Source organism: Prionailurus bengalensis, chromosome C1, assembly GCF_016509475.1.
Source record: "Prionailurus bengalensis isolate Pbe53 chromosome C1, Fcat_Pben_1.1_paternal_pri, whole genome shotgun sequence".
Taxonomy (NCBI): Eukaryota; Metazoa; Chordata; class Mammalia; order Carnivora; family Felidae; genus Prionailurus; species Prionailurus bengalensis.
The window spans coordinates 129,495,614-129,517,324 of NC_057345.1; the positions used below are offsets into that span (position 1 = coordinate 129,495,614).

General features: G+C 36.5%; 1 protein-coding gene across 1 annotated transcript in view; it reads left to right on the plus strand.

Moving 5' to 3' along the window:
• Positions 1–21,711, plus strand: part of THSD7B (thrombospondin type 1 domain containing 7B) — a 627,465-nt gene that overhangs the window by 422,319 nt on the left and 183,435 nt on the right. Inside the window, exon 15 of the mRNA XM_043573363.1 lies at positions 6,003–6,181. Coding sequence (XP_043429298.1) covers positions 6,003–6,181 — 179 coding nt within the window. The remainder of the gene's footprint in view (positions 1–6,002; positions 6,182–21,711) is intronic.

Below are 21,711 nucleotides of genomic sequence, written 5' to 3' on the forward strand. Positions count from 1 at the left end.
ACCAATTTAGATGTCTATTATTTTTGTCCAACTGCTGTGACTAGGATTTCTAGTACCATGTTAAATAAAGGTGGCAAGAAGGACATCCTGGTCTCTGTTCCTGACGTTACAGAAATGTTCTGTCTTCCACCATTGAGTATGATGATAATGATGGCTTTGTCATATATGACCTTAATGTGTTGAGGTATGTTCCCTCTAAAATCATTTTGTTGAGAGTTTTTATCATGAATGGATGTTGAACTTGGTCCAGGTCTTCTTCTGTATATATTGAGATGACCTTATCATTTTCATCCTTAGTTTTGTTGATGTGGTGTATCACATTCATTAATTTGTGGCTTTTGAACCATCCTCACATCCCTGGAATAAATACCACTGGATCGTGGTAAATGTTCCTTTTAATGTATTATTGAATTCAGTTTCTTAATATTTTGTTGAGGATTTTTGCATCTATGTTTATTGGGATATTGGCCCATAGTTTGTTTCTTTGTTTATTTATATATTATATTTTTTGCAGTGTCTTTGTGTGCTTTTGGTATCAAGATGATGCTGGCCTTGCAAAATGCATATGGAATCTTTCCTTCCTCTTCTATTTTTGTTGTAGTAATTTGAGGAGAATAGGTATTAACTCTTCTTTAAATGTTTGGTAGAATTTACCTGTGAATACATCTGGTCTTGGACTTTGGTCTGCTAGGAATTTTTTTTTTATTATTATTACTGATTTAATTTTGTTCCTAGTAATCAATCTGTTTAGGTTTTCAATTTCTTTCTAATGTAGTTTTGAAAGATAGTATGTTTCTGGACATGCACCCATTTCTTCTAGTTTTTCCAATTTGTTGGCCTATAATTTTTTCATAGTAGTCTCTTATAATCCTTGGTGTATTTGTGGTGTCAGTTGTCATTCCCTCTTTTCTGATTCTGTTTATTTGGGGGTCTTGTCTCTCTCTCTTTTTTTTTTAATCTTGCCGAATTTCACCAATTTTGTTTATCTTTCCAAAGAACTAGCTCCTGGTTTCATTTATCTTTCTATTTTTTTTCTCTAATTTATTTCTGTTCTTATTTTTATTTCCTTCCTTCTAACTTTAGGCTTGCTTTGTTCTTTTTCTAGTTCCTTTAGGCATAAGATTAGATTGTTGGGGATTTTTTTGTTTCTTGAGGTAGGCCTGTATCACTACAAATTTCCCTCTTAGAACACCTTTTACTATATTGGAAAGTTTGGGGATCATTGCATTGTGTTTTCATTTGTGTCAGGTACTTTTTAAAATTCCTCCATTGATGTGATTTCTCCACTGACCCATTGGTTGTTCAGTAGCATGTTATTTAGCTTCCATGTGTTTGTGTTCTTTTTTCCCCAGTCTTTTTCTAATAATTGGTTTGTAGTTGCATACCATTGTGGTTGGAAAAGATGCTTGGTATGATTTCAGTCTTCCTAAATTTATTGGGACCTGCTTTGTGACCTCACATGTGATCTATCCTGAAGAATGTTCAATTGGCCTTTGAAAACAATTCATTGTGTTGTTTTGGGTGGAATTTTCTGCATGTATCTTATGTCCATCTAGTCTAATGTGTCATTCAAACCTACTGTTTATTGATTTTTCCTCCTGGATTATCTATGAATTGATGTAAGTGGCATGTTAAAGTCTCCTACTGTTGTTGTATTGTCAGCATCTACTTTTAGATCTTCAAATAGTTGCTTTATGTATTTGGGTGCCCCAATGTTGGGTTCATAGATTTGTATCATTATCTAATTACTGGATTGATTCCTGTATCGTTATTTAGTGCTCTTCTTTGTCTCTTGATAAAGTCTTTGCTTTAAAGTCTATTTTGTCTAATATAAGTTTTGCCATGCCAGATTTTTTCCACTTCAATTTGCATAGAATATCTTTTTTTTCTCACTTTTAGTTTGTGTGTGTCTTTAGGTCTATAGTGAGTCTCTTATAGGTAGCATATAGATGGAGCTTGCTTTTCATTTATTTTGTTAATTTATATCTTTTGACTACAGCATTTAGCCCATTTCCATTGGGAATAATTATTGATAGTGATATACTTGAAGCCATTTTCTTATTTTCTGGTTACTAATGTACTACTGTGTTCCTTTCTTCCTGTGATTGATGACTTTCTGTTGTCCTATGTTTGGCCTTCTTTCTCTTTATTTTTTGTGTATCTGTTATAGGTTTTTGGTTTGTGATTACCATGACATCCTAAATATATAGCATTTTTAACATCCTAAATATATAGCAATCTATATTAAGTTGGTGGTCACTTAAGTTTGAACACATTCTAAAAGAACATTTTTACTTTCCCCTCCCTACTTCATGTATATGTTGTCATATTTTACATCTTTTTTTTAACCTCCATTCTTTTTTTTTTTTTTTTCTGTTTATGGCCTTTTGTTTCCAATAAAAGAAGTTACTTTAACATTTCTTTTAAGGCAAGTTTACTGCTTTTTGATTTTTGTTTGCAAAACTCTTATCTCTCCTTTAATTCTGAATGATGATCTTGTTGGATAGTGTTCTTGAGTATAGATTTTCTTTTGTTTGTTTCCTTTTAACATTTTGAATATATCATGCGACTCTTTTTTGGCCTGCCAAGTTCCTGCTAAAAAATCAACCGGTAGCCTTAGGAAGATTACCCTGTGCGTAACAGTTGTTTCTCTCTTGCTGCTTTTAAGTTTCTCTTTATCTTTGGGGCGCCTGGGTGGTGCAGTCGGTTGGGTGTCCGGCTTCAGCCAGGTCACGATCTTGCAGTCTGTGAGTTCAAGCCCCGCGTCAGGCTCTGGGCTGATGGCTCAGAGCCTGGAGCCTGTTTCCGATTCTGTGTCTCCCTCTCTCTCTGCCCCTCCCCCGTTCATGCTCTGTCTCTCTCTGTCCCAAAAATAAATAAACGTTGAAAAAAAAAAAATTAAAAAATAAATAAATAAATAAAATTAAAAAAAAAAGATTCTCTTTATCTTTAATCTTTGCCATTTTCACTATTATGTACTGTGATGTGGCCCTCCTTGGGTTCATCGTTTGAGGACTTTTGTGCTTCCTCAAACTGAATGTCTCTTCTTCTCCAGATTAGGGAAATTTTCAGCTATTATTTCTTCAAATAAGATTTCTGCACCTTTTATTCTCATTTATCCTTCTGGGACCCCATATAATGCAAATGTTTATTTGCATGATGTTGTATAAAAGATGCTTTAACCTATCCTCACTTTTTTTGTGTGTCTTTTACTATTCAGATTGGTCCCTTTTCATTATCTGGTCTTCCAGATCATTGAATCATTTTTCTGTGTCCTCTAATTCTCTGTTGATGCCCTTTAGTGTATTTTTCATTTAAGTTATTGTAGTATTCTTCAACTCTGAATTTTTGTTTGTTTTCTTTCTCTTGAAGTTCTCACTGGGTTCGTCCATTCTTTTCTCTAGTCTGGTGAGCATCTTTATGACCATTACTTTGAACTCTTTATCAGGCATATTGTTCATTTCCATGTCATTTCATTTTTTGAGGTTTCTTTTTGTTTTTTTCATTTGGAGCATATTCTTCTATCTCCCCATTTTGCTTGACTTTTTATTAGTATCAGTTCGGCAGAAGAGCTATTCACCTAAACTAGAGGTATGTCTGATGATTTTGGCTGGATGGATGGAGCTGTGCCTGCTGCGTGCAGGGGTCCTGGGTTCTATGTGCTGGGGCTGCCCTGGCAAGATAGCTGAAGCTGAAGTGGATGCAAGCTTGGGTGTTCTAGGGCACTCTGCACAAAGGGGCACACTGGCAGGATGCCTACAGCCTTTATCGGCATGGGTTTTGTGTCCCGGGGTACTCCACACCAGGGTATCCTGGAAGGGTGGCTGGAGCTGAGGTAGGAATGGGCCAGGTGTTGCCAAGCACTCCACAAGGGGTTGCCCTGCCAAGTTGTCTGGAACCTGAGTGGTACAGACCTGGAGTGTTTGGGGGTGCTTTGTGCATGTGTCTCCTTGGTAAGATGGCTAGAGCTGCAGTGAGTGCTGACCAGTGCTGACCAGGCATGAGCTGTCCTGGAGCCTCCTTGGCAGGACAGCTGGCTGGGGCTAATGTTGTTTAGGGGCAAGGGTCTCACTGAGGCAGTAGGCAAGGTATGGTTCCTGGATCTTATTTTTTGTCCACACTACCAAGATAGAGGGAGAACATAAACTGTGGCATTCAACAGGCCCTATGACTTAGAGTTCCATCAGCTCTCCCACTGTTGAGCAGAGTTCTAGGCCTGCAACCTTTATGTCCAAGTTGTACTTTTAAATTTTCTTCTTTTAATGTTTATTTTTGAGACAGAGACAGAACATGATCAGCAGAGGGGCAAAGAGAGAGGGGAAAACAGAATCAGAAGCAGGCTCCAGGCTCTGAGCTGTCAGCACAGAGCCTGATGGGGGCTTGAACTCATGAGCTGTGAGATCATGACCTGAGCTCAAGTCGGACACTTAAAGGACTGAGCCATCCAAGTTGCTCTTGTAAACTGTGGCCTTTTTTGTGGAGCTATTGTGGGCTGGGTGCCCAGGGGGTTGCTGAGGTGGCAGGGTGACTAGGATGCCTGGACCCTGCTTCTGTCTATGTTGTCAAGATGGAGGGGAAACATAAACTGTGATGCTCTCCAGCCCCTCCAACCTGGAGAGAATTTCAGCAGCTTTGTTTGGCAGAGATCTAAGCCTGGCTCCTTTTTATTTTAGTTGCTCTTTTAAACCATGGCTTGTTTGGTTTTTTTCTGTGCGCCAGGTAGACAAACCTACTTGTGGCCCCTCTATACTATCGTAGTTAACAGTGTTGGGTTTGGGGTTTCTTTAATTACCATGTTGCCATCTCTCTTGCCATTCTCTATGTTGTCTGTTTTGTTGTGCAGAAGTTAAGTCAGCCCAAAGTTCTTCAGGAGGAATTGCTCTATAAATAGGTGTAAATTTGGTGTTTCCATGGAGGAGGTGAATTGAGTGTCATCTCATGCCACCGTATTGGGCCAAACTCTAAATCTCCTTTTTGATCATCTCAAAAACAACTAATTTGATGTATTATTATCAGTGAATTCTCTTCCTTTTTGCTACATACCATAGCCTAATCATGGGAGTGGTTTCCTGTTACATTCACAGGTCCTGCGCACACTCAAAGGGATGAAATTATATAGGCATGCACACCAGGGTACAGGGATCAGATATGATGCACTTAGTTAAAATGAATAATACAAGAGAAGTAACATGTTTTTCAAGGAAATTGGCCTCAGTTTTAGATACGTTGAATTTGGAGATAATTGGCCATCCAATTAGAATGTATCAGTAGGTCTTATAAAGTTAGTAGGGAGATTAGAATTGTAAATGTATGTTTGGTAGTGATCAGTAGAGGTGATAGTTAAATAATGAGATCCTCCAGAGAAAGACTGTAGTAAGAGGTGGACTGGGGACAAGAGCAAGGGCAGGTAAGCTAGAACATCTGCCTGTGCACTTCCACCCATGTCTCTTGATTGCAGTCTAATCTCATCATTCAACCTTTCATTGTTCCTATAGTTCCTCTTTTAATAATACCCTGCTCTTGCTATTGTGTTGTCCACTCTCTGTCCTCCTCCCACCTCCAAGCCACACTACTAGGAAGTGAGAATCAAGAGCTCTCTTAGTGAAAGCTTGGCAGATGAAAGACACTAAGAAAAATGGACTCTCTTATGCACCCTGATCCCAGATGGGGAGTTGGAGAATTATAGAACACAAGGGTCACTGAGAGGATATGGTGCCATCATTTGCCCTGAACCACTTTATTTCTTCATCACAGAGAGCAGGACTGTGAACTTTTCTTTACTCCCCTCCCAGAATTGGCTATCAAGTGTTAGATGGCACAAATTTGGAATGCAGATGTAAGTATATGTACTTATCTCTTAAAATGATGGTCTGTTTGAGTAGAAAATCACTGAAACCATTGCAGTGATATTGAACAATCTGAGCTATGATACTGGAAAAAGAAAGTAAATTTTATCAGTACATTTTGACCAGACTTTTCTCCCTTAAATCTTTTTCTTTCAGGTTATATTCAAGAAGAATGTGTCATCCCATGCCCGTTTGATTGCAAGTTAAGTGACTGGTCTAGTTGGGGGTCTTGCAGTTCATCTTGTGGGATTGGAGTGCGAATTCGGTCCAAATGGCTAAAAGAAAAACCTTACAATGGAGGTCGCCCATGTCCCAAATTGGATCTCAAGAATCAGGTAAAGTGCCTGAAGCAGCAACAACAACACGGAGCTAAAAATTATCCACTTGATAATTTCTTGTTGAAATCAGAGTCATTATCATGTTGCAAGTAGCTCAGGAGAGGGGTAAGGAGGACATGAAGTAATATAACAGTTAGTAATAGAAGACTTGCCCACTCCTAGGTAGAGACCAACCTGGTATTACTAGAAATAATAACGTTTACAAAAATTAAATCCTCTTGATTTTTAAATGTTTTTGAAGCATAATTTGATTAATGTTATTATAAAAGTGATGTGTGTATATATGTATTTAAATATAAATAATCAGGGAGAATGTCAGTTACTTTATGGAAGTAAGTATAGTTAGTGGTCTCATACATGTACTCCAAAAATGGGATTCTATTTTCCTTCACCTAACTCTTGATCTGATTTTCCTTTCTTCTCAAATGTTACCAAAGTTTCCAGATCTTTATGTCTTTTCTGAGCTATTTCTCTGTTTCCCAAGAAGTCAAAGCTATTTTCATAAATGGAACCCCAAAGGATACCCTTCCATATGGACATCTAATAAAATTGTCATCCTAAGCAAAGTTGATTAGAGTATGTTAGTTGGCTTTACCCATGTAACAGTCTAAGATTTAGTTAAGAATTATAATAAAGACCTCAGATTTCTCCCATGATGCATAATGGTTATTAGATTAGGACTGATACATACGTGTTTAATCAATTGAATAAGAGGAGCACAAGATGGTGATGGTTGAAAATTCTTTATTCTTAAACTGGTGAAGGTTGTCTTATATGTGTAGTTACATATAAGATCCTTTGTGATCCTTTGTGATCATGCATGTATTTTAACAGAATAGCTACACAAGGTTCTATTACTAATTCTATTAATTTTCTGCGCTATGAACCCCCTTTTGATTAGGTTTTTCATACAGATTGTTTAATAGAAGGGAAATCTATGTTTATTCTTAATTAATTTGAATAGCATGCATATAAGTAGGTGTCATTTGTCAAGTTGAGGCCAGTATCTTTAGCTATTTTTTCCTAAGTTTTGCTAAAAGACCCATAACTCACTGAAAAGTGAAAAATTACCATTCCATCCAAAAATAGTTCTGTTGTAAGATGACAGTATTCTAGTCTTGTTTTTTAAGGTTATATCATAAAATAGCGACCATAGTTTCTTCTCTCAAAGCTATTGTAAACCTATTAGGGAAGACAAAGCAGAAGATCATAAAATCAACATAGAGGTTGCAAAAACAAAACAGACCCAAAAACTCCACATGAACAGTAGTTTGGTGAAGGGAAGATTAAGATATATGAGTAATAAAAACAGGAGGGAAATAATCATACCAGAGATGGCATAAGGAGATCAGCCTTACTTTAGTACAAAGAAAGGTATAATACAGGTTTATGATTACAAGGAGATTTTTCAAGTGAATTTTATGTATGAGGACTATGTGACACTCCCTAGGGGATTTTCCAGGCATTTAGAATGGAAAATAACTCCAAAGCTGTAAAAAATGCATGGCAATTCTTATTATTTCTCAAAACTATCTATGGAAGCTAAGCCTTCATAACACTAGTGTTAAACACTAATTTCAATATGCTAATTTTATAAACTAAGAAATTATCAGGGGATTAAAGGAACTTCATTGGAATGCAGACTTTAAGACTGTATTTCCACTATGCAAAGGCAAATGTGTAGAAGTGTGTCTATCAAATTTGAGAGTATGAATAAGATAAAAGTACTTGTAAACCTGTTGTGACTTAAGGGAAACTTGTTCAAAATGCTTAATTGACATATAAGACTGGTAACTTTAAGAAGTGTAGTACAAGCTAAAAAAAAAAAAAAAAAAAAAAAAGCCCAGAGGTGCCTAGGTGGCTCAGCCAATTAGGCATCCAATTCTTGGTTCCTGCTCAGGTTCTGATCTCATGGCTGGTGAGATCAAGCCCCACCTGAGGCTCTGCACTAACAACACAGAGCCTGCTTGAGATTCTCTGTCTCCCTCTTTCTCTGAGGCTACTGTCTCTCTCTCTTTCTCTCTCTCTCTCTCTCTCAAAATAAAAAAAAAATGTATATTTTTTAAAAATAATAAGCCCAACTTTAAGAATAATTTAGATAAATTCCATAAGCGAAAATTAAGTGAAGATGGGCCTGTCTGCAAGAGGTGTTTCTAACTCTTAAGCTCAAGAAGGGAATTTTAGCATTCCAAAGACATTCATTTGTTACACTCAGAAATGAATCCTGGGATTCAATGACAAGAAATCAAATATAGTGTGGCATATATGCTGCTATAAAGAAGTTTCAGATAGTTAGTATGTATGTGGCTTAATTCAACTTGAATTGAAAAACTTCACCCTAATCCATACTCTATATTTTAACCCAAGTTAATTGGTCCAGGCGACATGTAATATGTCTTCCCTCTCACTTGCAAATCTGTTAACAGCAAGGGGAAATACTGCTGTAAAAAATCCTAAATGGAGAAAAAATTCTCCTCAGAGCAATTCCTTTTCTAAAGCAAGCATACTTTTACCTGTAAGTAGATTTGTGGAAAGCGATCTTGCTGACTTTATTACATATTTACTCTTAAATATCATAGCACCCCTGTGTGTGTATGTGTATGTGTGTATGCGCATTATATAATATATAGAAATATTTTTGAAGTTAGCCATATTTTCTTAACTCATCTGAATATAAATTGACAGAAATTTTCATTGTTGAGGAAATATTCTCCAACTTCTATTATTTATGGCAAGTCTTCTTTAGAAAAGATCACTATTTGAGGAAGTATGATCTAGTTAGAGGTATAGTAAGGCTTTTTGGTAAAGTTCATTTTTACTACTGGCCTTAGGTTATTTGTCTACTTTCCAGTTGGTTTTCATGTTTGGATTTATTTTCCTGTTTTTAGAACCAGGTTATACTTCCTCCTCTATTCACATAAGAGCTTAAAAATAATAACCAAATTTTAGCGGTAAGAGAGGCACATATCTTTAGTACTTATGCAAGAGGAAAATTCTGTATATGTCAGATTGAGCACAACATATACTTCATATATATGTGTGTATATATGTGTGTGTGTGTGTGTGTATATATAAACATATATATATGAATATATATATAAACATATGCAACTTGGTGTATATATAATACATATGCCTGTGTAAATATCAGCATACCTACATATGCTTATTCATTCCTCTCCTTCATTTAGAATGGGAGGTCTTTTGAGGGCAAAGTCTTTCTACTGTGTAACTCATTCCAGCCACTAGTGCACTACCTTGTGTATTGTGAAATTATATTTACTGGATTCTTTATTTTAAAAGAGGGCTTCTCAGGGAGCCTAGGTGGCTGAGTTAAGCGTCCCACTTTGACTCAGGTCACAATCTCGTGGTTGAGTAGGTAGATAGTTCCATTATAAAAAACGTTAGAACCCTGATCTCTTTGCTACAATGTGTCATTCAAATACTCAAAAATATTAGCCCTTCTAGAAAAAAGAAATAAGAACCTCCAAACTATTATTGCCTGAATTTTTTCAAGATTCCTCTGAAAACTCCTGGATGTGGAATCCCTATTGAAACATAACTCTGTGATTAAAAAAATAATAATAAAAATAAAGGGTTGCTGTTATGTACACAAGTTCATAAACTGTTCTGAATCTATTAGTGGAATCAATTTTTATAATCTCTCATAAAAAGCCTCCCTTGTAAACAAACCTATCAACATGAGAGCTTTCTCTCTAGAAGTGCCAAAGCGACAGCATTACTTGAATAGTTTTCTACTAAGTATATTTGTGACCCTGCAGCTCCAGCATAGAGTTTACCCAAAACTCTGATCAAGGCAGAAACTTTGTAAATGGTTTATTGGATTATCAGGTCAGCTGGCAGATACTTTGACTCTCCTGTGCATAATAAAATACATAATATATTTTAATTTTTTATAGTCTGTAATGTCTTGAGTGAATTACTTATACTGTATACTTTTGTTATTTTTTCTTTTGAAAGTCTCCTTAATAGAAGATTAAGTATGGGGAAGTTAGAGCTCTACTGGACTTAAATTTCCCCTTAAGAGTTCTTCACATGACTGAAGGCAAGAGTGTTCTAGGAAATTATATCTTGTTTATAGGTTGCAAATCTGTGTGTTCACAGTATGTATGGGCAAAAAAAAAAAATCATACATTATGATTCATTACCTATACTTCTTAAAATACATGCTATCTACTTAAATACAATTTTAAAAGAGTTTTCATTATGTTTGCAACTGAATGAGAGGATATAAAATAAATGTGTTTTCTAGAAACAATTGCCATTTTAAAGGTGTGTTGTCTCACCAAAGAGGAGGGATCTAAATTTGGAAATAGAGTTACAGTGCATTTTATTTTTCACAGCAGTGTAATAATATTTTGAAGAATGTTTTCTTTCCAAAGAAACATAGAAATTTTTTCACATGAATATTTCTTCCTTAGAAGACCTTTTAAGATGGAAAAAAAAAAAGGTTTCTATAGATAAATAGCTTATGCTCCTTTTAAATACTGCTTCATTAATTAACAGTAGCAGGTTATGATGTGGGAATAGGATAACTGTCATTCTATCTGAATGTCTGTTTATCAGGAAAATATGGCTACACTTGAGCTTTAATTTGGCTTAACCAGTTTTGGCTTCTTGCTTCTTTTTGACCAGGCCAACTCCCACTCATCCTAGGCTAGTCCAAATCATTCCTGGCAGTGTCTTGCTCACTTTGGACTTACTATGTTGGCAGGAGACCCAGGCTGTAATGGAGTAAGAAGTCTTGTTCTTGAGTATTAATATGGAAGGCAGCCCAAGCTTATCCATAATTAAGTACATTCAGGTATACCATTCTTCTGTGGTGTTGGTGTTTGCACCTTTGATGAAATCTTGTTTTAAGTAGGAAATATCATATGCCATAAATCAAGAGACACAGTGATTCATTCCTTAGGGTTATTTGGGAGGATTTAATAGGGCAGATATTCCTAGAACATTTCACCTCTCCCCTACATAGTACTCATTATTCCAAAACTCAGGTATATGGCACACCATCTCAGAGGCAGCATGGAATGGCTCGTAAGGGCTAGTGTTCTTCCATTTTTTTATCCTTTATGCCTGTCTGTCAATCCAGACTGCTCTCAAGTTGTGATATGTCACTGAGCTGAGCTCAGAGGAGATGCAATTTTTCTTCTCTGTTCTTGCCCTGTCATCATTTCCAAGAAAAATTGGTGTTCTCGTTATTTTTTAAGTTTGTTTATTTTGAGAGAGAGACAGAGACAGCAAGAGAGGGGCAGAGACAGAGAGGCAGAGAGAATCCCAAGCAGGGCTCGAACCCAGGAACAATGAGATCATGACCTGAGCCAAAACCAAGGGGTGGACGCCTAACTGAGCCACCTGGGTCCCCCCAAAATTGTTGTTTCTTAAGAGATTTCTCTCCCCCCACATTGATGTCTCCACATAAACTATTATTGATCATTCCAAAGTAATGCCCCCTAGGTTGTTACAATCTTTTGGACTTTTGATCATTTTTGAGAGCTGCCAGAATAACTCATGAAAGAAATTTTCCTTTATCTGTTGTCCACTTTGTCTTGTGTTTTTACTGTGTTTTAATATTAGGCATTGCTACTCTGAAAATATTCAAAATCACTTTCAGTTGTTCAAGATATTCTTAGGTACTTCTAGAATGTTCCTTATTAGGCTGGCTTGGTAAATGTCCCCAGTGCTGTTGCCTGGGGGCAAGAATTCATGTCTTCTTCAAGGGTCCTTCCAGCTGGACTAAGACTGGAACTGACATGGGACAGATTAACATGAGAAAATCAAATTTAACAGTGCATGAATGGGAGATGCACACAGATGTGGAAATTCTGAAGACAGGCAAAATGAGGTATACAAGTCATCCCGAACTAAAGAGAATGGGGTGGGAGTCTGGGACTTCAGGGGAAAGGACTGCAATTCATGGGGTGATAAGAGGAGCAAATGTTTGATAATTAGATGTTTGCCCTGCCATGTGGATGGATCACCCAGATAAAATTTATCTCTGGGAATAACCACTATTTTGGGAAAGAACTCCAGTTGAGATTCTTCTGTAGTTAAGGGAGGTGCCAACGTTTCTTTTGAGCCCATAGGGTCTTGATTGCTTTCAGCTTGAAGTAATCTTCATGCCAAAATGGCCCATCTTAGGGCAGCTTGCCCTTAGGCCCTATACTGTCCCTAGGCAGGAATTTCAGGATTGGCTGCAGACAGCTATTAAATTATGAAGCAGGTAAATTTTGTCAAATTTTGTCTTTGTAACTCTTTCACTGTGTTCCCACACCTCCTTAGCTCCTTAACTCCTGAAGTCCTGAAATTTTTAATAGGAAATCACATGGTCTGTGTTTGCAATTTTAGAAAACTGTCTTCTTAACCAAGTACTTAAAGTAGAAGTTCTCAAGTATTTTTCTAAAAAAAAGTGGCAGAACATACTTTTTAAGTTTTTATGAATCATTCTGTCATTTAAGCTTTAAATACAGAATGGAAACTTCGCTCTTTCTTTTGTTTTTCTTTTTTTTCAGGCATTGAAGGAATATGCTTTTGACTTTAACCACCAGATTTGGTTATATTAAACATACTTTTTAGAATGTTAAGTTGAACTTATGAACTTGCTGAATATCTGTTTTTTAATGGCATGCTAATTCTCCAGGGTTTTTTTAAATATATAATTGACATGTAACATTGTATAAGTTGAAGACATACGATATGCTGATTTGGTACATTTATATATTGCAATGATTATCAAGGCATTAATTAACATCTCTCATGTCACATAGTTATTTCCTTTTTGTGGTAGGAACAATTATGATCTAGTCTCTTAACGACTTCAAAGTTTGTAATAGAGTATTGATTATAATCACCATGCATTAAATCTTCAGGGCTTACCTACTAGTTAAAGTTTGTACCCTTTAGATATTTCAAGCTTTATCCCAATATCCCAATATCCCAGAACACAAGTTACCTAGATCCTGACTGGATCTTGTGATAAATCCCTACAGAAAAGCATTTGTTGAATCATGATTTTTCTTTTTTTTTTTTTTTTTTTCTGTGTGACTTAAGAGTCAAGATAAAAATGGTCTCCCTGAGAAGTTTATCTAAATCTTCTGAAATCCAGAGTTCATTGTTTTCATAGCCTTTATTGATCATAAGAATAGAACAATCACCATGGGAGTGGAGGGTGTTTTAAAAAGTTTCCCAGGACCCTGCTCTGGAGACTGTAGTCTACACAGTTAAAGGGATTCAAGAATGTGTATTTGTTTTTGCTAGTTCTTTTGCTCAGGCAAGTAAGTGGGTGAATACTGTCAGAACTGAGATTCTTGCCACTGAGGCTGCCATTTCTGGTGAGATCAGTTCTGGAAAAGATTTTCTCTGCAGTTGCCTTTCTCTGCAAGGCTGCCCTTCCTAATCCAAACAGTTAAGACAATCACTGTTTGTTTGGTACTAAAAGCAGACTTGGGAGAGCCCTCCTATTTCATAGAAGGGAAGACTGAGGCTTACAGAGGTGTAATGACTTGCCCAAATCCACCCTGATGTATGTAGGAGATTAAAGAGACTATCATGTATGAGGTAAAATGCTGCCCTGTCATCTCCTAGCTGTGGGAATAGGAGAAAATTATTTAACCTTACTGAGTCTCAGTTTCATAAAATGTCAAATGGGTATAATAATGCCAACTACCCCATATGTATTCATTAATAGAAAATGAAAATACAAACTTTCTATCTCTTTGGGCATACAGTATGTGCTTGAAAAATGTTAGGTAGAATTATTTTTCCTTAGTCTCTAACACATAATTTCTGTTAACAACTCGCATTTGCTTTTACCTATACCATATTGCCTTTTAGAACTAAGTTATGCAGATTGTTTCTCTTTTTACATTTAGCTACTTGAACATTTGTAGTCAAATATTTTGGTAGTAGTAACTCAGCTTAGATACGTAGTAAAAGCTACTGTCACTGTTTCCTATATGGAAAGTCTATTTTATTGCTAAACATCCTGTTCAGCACTGTATTTTTTTTTTTAGTGGTAAAAGGAAACATAGCTTTTTATATATTTGTGACTAATCTCCTATGAATTTGTGATTCTTTGGATCTTTATTTTTTAAAAACATTTTTATGAAAGAGTACAACAGAAAGATAGCCAAATCATTCTGGGTAGAGCTCTATGAATTTTCATAGTGAACCTTTTCATTCAGTTACCACCGATGTCAAGAAATCCTACATTATCAACATCTCAGGTGGCCCTTTGGTGCTCCACCTTTCTTACTACCTTCCTTTCACCAAGTAGAACTACCATTCACATTTCCAACACTGTTGTTGAGGAGGAGAAATTTTTACTTTACCTTTCAAGATTCTTCTGGCTAGTCGAAGAATTAAAATCATATGCGACAGATTAATATGACAAAAACAAAAGTTGAATAACCATATACTTCCTGTATACATGGGAGTGACCTTAGAAATACTGAGTAACTCCCTGAAATGGCCGGAAGTCATCACCTTAAATACAATCTTGAGCTAAAGACCAAGAAGATATTAGGACTGGGGAGTCAGTTATGGCAGGCTACCAGGAAAAGTGCAGTAAACACAAAGTTGTTATACATATTTAAGTTGCTGTCTTCTCCATTGATCAGAGTTTCTAGAGATTGAGTCACCGCCCCCCCTTTCCTGGTACAGAGAATGAGGCACTCTTACAAGTGGAGATTTCCTTTATACATGTAAGTATCTCTTACAAAAGGGTAACTTCTACCTGGTTTTCATTTTTCATTTAAAAACTTTCATTTAAAAAACTTTCTGTAGATGGATTCTGCACTATATATTCTTTGGGCCTGCCTTTTCCTCCTCAGTATTATGTTTATGACATTTTCCATGTTGTGATTTGTACCAATATTTCATTGATACTGCTCTGTTATGTCCTTATGTATATCATACTATTGTATATACCACATCTTACCTATTTTTGTTGTTGGATGGACATTATGGTTGTTTCCAACTTGGGGATATTAGAAATAACACTACTGTGACCATCCCTGTACATGTCTTGAGGTGCTCATGTGTGTGCATTTCTGTTTAGTACATACCTAAGAGTAGAATTTCTGTCATAGGACATGCATATAAATTCAACTTCAGTAGAGAATTGATTTTTCATTTTAACTTGTAAATTATCTCAGATTATCCTAAATGCAAATAGTATATACTTCTAAATAATGACCTGAAGTATTACCTGTCTGATACTAATCAAAAGGGGTCTGGAAGTCACATGGATACATTAAATGTTTATCTCCGCATGTGCTCTCTGACAGAATATCAGTGACTGGTGTGTACCCCCAAGTCTTCTTAAAGAGAACAAGTATAGGATCACTCCCTTGTGGCTGAATTCTGCTCACTTGTCTACTAAAACAGCCATTATAACCATTACCTTTCCTCTGTCTCTAATCTCTCCTCTCTTCCCCTCCACTCAATTCCTCACACAGCAACCCCAGCGAACTTTCTAAATCACAAATCTGGTCATAAATAAAACCTTTCATGGGTCTCTTGCTACCTTTGGGGTAATGTGCAAACTCTACTATAGTCTGTAAGATATTTAATGATCCTGCCCCTACCACATGTCTCCCAGCTCAGAGTCCTTTTCAAGTCAGCAAATCACTTAGGCCAAGAAAACTGCTTATGAGTTAGGAGGAAGGAGCCACTCCTGTGTTTCATCTTCCCCAACAGGCCTCATACAATGCTTTCTTGTAGACAGTGAGAAGTCACATTTTCAGGCTGATCAGCTAAATCAAGGGACTAACGTGCTGCCTTTTAACAAAAATTGACTCAACGTACAAGTTACCAAACATTCTTTAATGAAGGTAGATGTTTGGATTTACTCTACTGCGTTTTCCCTGGAAGCTACTCCCCAAATTCCCTCTATGCTGGTTTACAATCCTGCTCCACTGCTATTTAAATATAGACCATCCAAGGCTGATTAGAGGTGTAGCTATCTTTCCTGAAGAGAAATCTTTCTCTTAGATGGCAAAGTAAGGGACGCTGTGCTTATTACCTGTGCTGAAAGCATGAAAGTATGGAACCAATTGCAAAATCTGTCTCAAAAGAATATTCTCTAATAGCAGAAGTGTTGTTCAAAACTATCTTCCACCCTAATAGACAACAATCTTGTTACCCTTGGAACTGAAGGTAAATTGATTTGAGTAGCAATATTAGAAAAGTTTGAATTGAAGCAATTCTCTAATGTACTGTGTGTCAAATGGGGGCCAGTAGGTTCCATGTGTCATAAACCAAAATGGCAATAACAGAGTGAAATTGCTGTTGCTTTGCTCTGTTTTGGAGCAAGAGAACACAATTGTATTTAAACCATTGTTGATCCAAAATTTTACATTTTATTCCTTTAAAAAGACATATGACATATGCATAGTATTTCTGTATTTTTAAATCTTTGCTCAAATTCACCTTCTAAATGTTTTACCTATTTACCCTATTTACCCTTGCTCCTCCCATTTACCCTTCCTTGGTTCTCCTTTTCCCACTATATGGTTTCCTCATTTATTCTTGTTTTTAATTTTTGGCTGCCTCTCCATGCCACCCCTAAAACAGATATACTGCCTGGTTCTAGATAAGCACCTTGAAAAGTGGTAACAGTGTTTTAGGTTAGGTTCTCCCAGAAACAGAGCCTGAGATATAGGATTCAAAAACAAGAATTATAGTTCTTAAGTGCAGGAAGCAACACTAGGGAAGAAAATAAGAAGTGCTTCTTCAACAAGAGGTGTGTTATTAAGCCAGAAACCATGGTGACCACAAAAGCTGAAGCTTTTTGGGAACTCTAGGAGACTTGGAAAATCTATGCCCAAGTTTTATCAGACCTGAAGGGCCAGGAAGCTAGGATATTCATGGATAAATGCAGTGAGAAATATCAGGGACACGGATGTGTACTACATGGTCATTATTCTATTAGGAAAACAAATAAAGGATACTCTGGCCTGAAACACTCCCTTCTGACAATCTCCCTGTACTGCTAAAGGGAAATGGCCTTACCATGAGGAAGTGACCTCTTTTGGGAGATGACTTAAACGAATATATGGACTCTGTGAAACTCCCTTTTCCTTAGGCATGAGGGGACATAACTGCTGGCTGTGCAAATACCCCTGAATACACAGAAAAATATAAGATATCGCATGGACCCATGGTTTGGAGTGGTATGATATGGTAGTTAATATATTACACTTGGCGTTATTTAAATATTGAGTATTTCCATGCCATATAATTAATGACATTGGGAGGAGAGCTATAGAAATGTAGCAGGCAAAATTATGTTAAGTGTATGATATTGACAGGGACTTCTTGGCAATAGTAATTTTTAATGAGACCTGGTAGCTTTCAAAAAGAGAAGAGGTAAAAATAAAATGGAATTCAAAGTAATTATAAATGTGTTGGAGAGCAATTTTAATTCTGTACATCTGTGCCATTATTCATTCATTCACTCATTCATTCAGCAAACACTTGGAATAAATGATATGCCCAGAGGAAACCTCAATAATGCTCATTGAAACTTTACTGCTCACTTTCCACTGGGAACTTGCCTTCTTGGAAGCTCAAGTGAGTGGTTGGATAGATTGAAATTATAGATGATAATGCTCTAGATGCTTATAGCATCAGAACTGCTTTACCTTTGAAAATGCATGAAGAAATTTGGACACAATCAGCAAAATTATCCATTCCTTCTCTATATTAGGATGATTTGCAACTAACAGAAACCTCAAACTAAATTGTCGTTAAAAAAATACGAAAATCCATTACCTCCTGTAATAAGAAATCCAATGGTAATGCATGCTCTAGGATTGGTTGATTCTGTGACTCAGCAATGTTATCAAGAACATAGTTGTTCTTAATTTCTCTCTCTCATCTTCTGTGTTGATTTAATCCTCAGGATGTTAGGAACTGCCATCAGCAGTTTCAGGCATAGCCTCCTGTTACAGCAATGATCAGAAGAATAAGAGAGTGTCCTTTGGGGGCATCTTAGGAACAACAAAATTTTCCCAGAGCCTCGTTCACTCCCCTAAAAGACTGCCTCATGCTTCATTGACTGAAGTTGGATTTTATGTCCATTCTTAAGCCATCTCTGGAAGGAGTCATGGGATGAACTTGATTAGCTCAATCAAATATTTTCCAACCTTTAATTTTTTAAACTTCACAGTACATATAGAAAACAGTAATATTCATCTGACAAGCTGGAATATGTGTTGGAATTTGTCGGTGGCAAGAGTGAATGGTCTGAGACCCTAGATTCAGTGTCTAATACACACGTGAAATCCACTTAAGAGACACTGGTGGTAGGGCAGTGCTTTCATGTGCATGTGAATCATGTGACATATCTTGCTAAAATGTAGGCAGTTGTCTTCCCAGGGGATAGAGACTGTGATTTTAACAAGCTCCCAGATGGTGGCAAAGCTGTTGGACTGTAGATTACATTTTCGGATGCTAATGTATATCAGTTGAGAAGGAACTCTTTCTTAGACCAGAGAATCACCTGGGGTAGAATGTATTTTGAGGAATGAACTAAAATGTCCACTATATACTCTTAATTTTACTCTTTTTGACATTGAATTTGATAAGAGTATAATTAGTTTTAAGTAACATTTTTAAGCCTTACATTGAGATGGAAAAATTAATGTCTGTAATTGAATATCTGAAAGTCTCTTGTGTGTTAAGAAAAATGACTTAATACTTTCCCTATGAGGATATGAATTGCCTGTCCCTTCCTTTACACTTTTTTTGGAGAGTGGGGGGGGGGGGGGGGACAAGGGTATCATTCCATTTTGCAAGTTATTTGGCATAACCAAATTTCCAGTGCCTCAGTCCATATGATAAATAAGCGAGCTTCAAATCAGATAAGCAGTACCTCCATACACCATTTTTGTTGAAAATTAAATTGTTAGTCTATATTTTCCACTTTTTAAAAAAAAGATACATTTTGTACATGTAGTGACTAAATTTATGTCCATATGAAGCTAAAAAAATGATAAGTTCAGTAAAGTCCAGGGGAAATCATTTACCAAAATGAAGCATTTGGTGACATGAACCTAGACCTATCTGGATTCTCTTGTCCCCTTTACCCCAAAGCTCTACGCATTAGAATTGAAGTCCTCTATATCTAGGAAACCAAACAAGAAAGATAATTGAGTAAAATACTGAATGATTGTGAGGAAACAATCAGTCAATTTGGCTATTTAAAGCAAAATAGGGATAGCAAAGATCTAAGAGAAAAACTGAATTGAAACAGCTTTGGAATGTAAAAATGAAATATGAACATCTTGAACTCAGTATATGATCCTCTTTGCATGAATTATTGCCTGTCATTTGAAATGCACATTATTCAAAACTACCAAAAAATCTGTTCTGGCTTATTACTTAATTAAAAGTAAGTTAGGAGCATTTTCAATCTTTATATAATTTATATCATTTGTAAGTCCTGAATTTCCCATAATTCTGTTGGCCTTAATCATCAAAAAAAAAAAGTATCACTATGGTTAAATACAATTGCTATTCATCTTTTCCACTCTCTAGCAGATGTTACAAAAGAAACTATCACAGCTGGTGAAAATTGATATTCAGAAGTATAAAACATGGCAGTGAAAAGATTAATTTTCTGTACTCAGTGCCCTTGAGTCTTGAAAACTTTAAACTTTCTTCACAGTAAGGCCAGTGGTTTCATTGTCTGGTTGGCAGTGGGCAGATGATAACGTTCTGCTCTATTTTACTTTACGGTGAACCAAAGAGGACTGGTTGTTTCTCTAATGAGTTTGTAAGGGATGCTTCGATGCTGACACATTAGCTGCATCCCTTGAACTGCTATGATGAGGAAGTGAAAAGTAGTTTTAACAACTTGCTAAAATTATCACCATTAGAGTGAATGAAGCACTAAAATATATATACCAGATGTTTAAAATGGTTAGATTTGGGAGAAAACCTACAATTAATTTACATTTTAGTGCTAAGTACAAATTTTAATTTATTCTGATTAACTACTTTATAGCCCATCTAGAATACCATTTGAAGGAGTTATGGAAAAGCTATAAAGGAAGTCATAATCAAGAGATGACATTTTATTGGCATAGAAGCAGAAGAGTTTCATGCCTGATGCCCATATTGCTCAAAAAGTTTCAACTTTCACTTGCCCAGAACCTGTTATTGAATTACAGGCTTGGAATCAATATGGAACCAGATTAACTCACTTAATTACAATTTGTGCCAAGATTTAATCCCTCCACAGATCAGGTAAATTGCTCTAATCTACATGTACATACTTTATACTTGCCACAGTTAAGTCACCATGCAGAAGCATAAATAGATTTCTTGATGCAAATTATTATAAAAGGGACTGGCAAAGTGAAAACTGACAGTTGAGGCCGAAAGCTTTCCTATAGATGAGAAAACCTTTGAAAGTATAAATGCTGTTAAGACAACATGGTCAACAATAAGTGCCTGGCTTTGCATTAGGCATTCTATAAGTAGTAGCTGTCACTATTAACATCATTCTTGAGTATGTTGCTGGTGAGGATTTTGGGGAAGGTTTTTGGAAACCCCACCATATTAAAAACTTTCTCCAAGTCCAGATCATTTAATCTGGTGATCCATTAGAAAGTTATAGACTACTGAGTTCATTATTTAAACTGATCAGTGTTTGCCACCAGGTCTGTCTTTGATTAATTGTTGAGATTTTAAAAATAGGAATTTTTGCCTTAAAATTTAGATTCCTAATATCTCTGTGAAAATAATAATATCTGGCAAATATGAAGTGAATCTGAGAATGCCTGTCCTCTTTGGACAGATTCTGTCAGTATAATGGTTATCTTCCTGCCCTGTACCTAGTCGGGCATCAATAGCCAGGTTCATCCCTTTATGGTTGTGGTCTGGAGAGAGCAAATAAAGTCACCTATATCTCATGTTTGGATAATTAAGTTATTAATCATTGCAACACACTGTTATGTAAAATCTGTTGTATCCTTCTACCTTAAAAAATAGACCTTCATAACAACCCAGAAGGCTAGGCTTAAATTTGGGATTCTCAAAGTTTGGAGTGGAATGTGGGGCTGTAAGGAGAGCCCATCTTCAGCCTATGGTTTGTACTTGTTCTCTTCCAGCCCATACTCCCACTATCTGTACAAGCTCTGTCCACTGCACACCAGCATCCATGTCCACACTTCAGGCCTAGGGGTACTTCTGTGCAGGCAGAGGTGCAACCCATCCTCCAGGAGGATACACCAAGGGAAGAGACCCGCGCAAGTCATGAAGGCAACTCATACTCATTTGGCCGGGGAATTTTTTTCTTTTTTCCTTTTTCTTTTTTTTTTTTTTTTTTTTACTGTTGTATATATTTGTTTTACTTTAAATTATAGTATTGTTAACTTCTAGTTCTATATTAGTTTCAGGTGTACACTATAGTGATCCAACAGTTCCATACGTTATCCAGTGCTCAAGACCAGTGCATTCCTAATCCCTTTCCCCTATTTCACCCATCTCCCACCCAC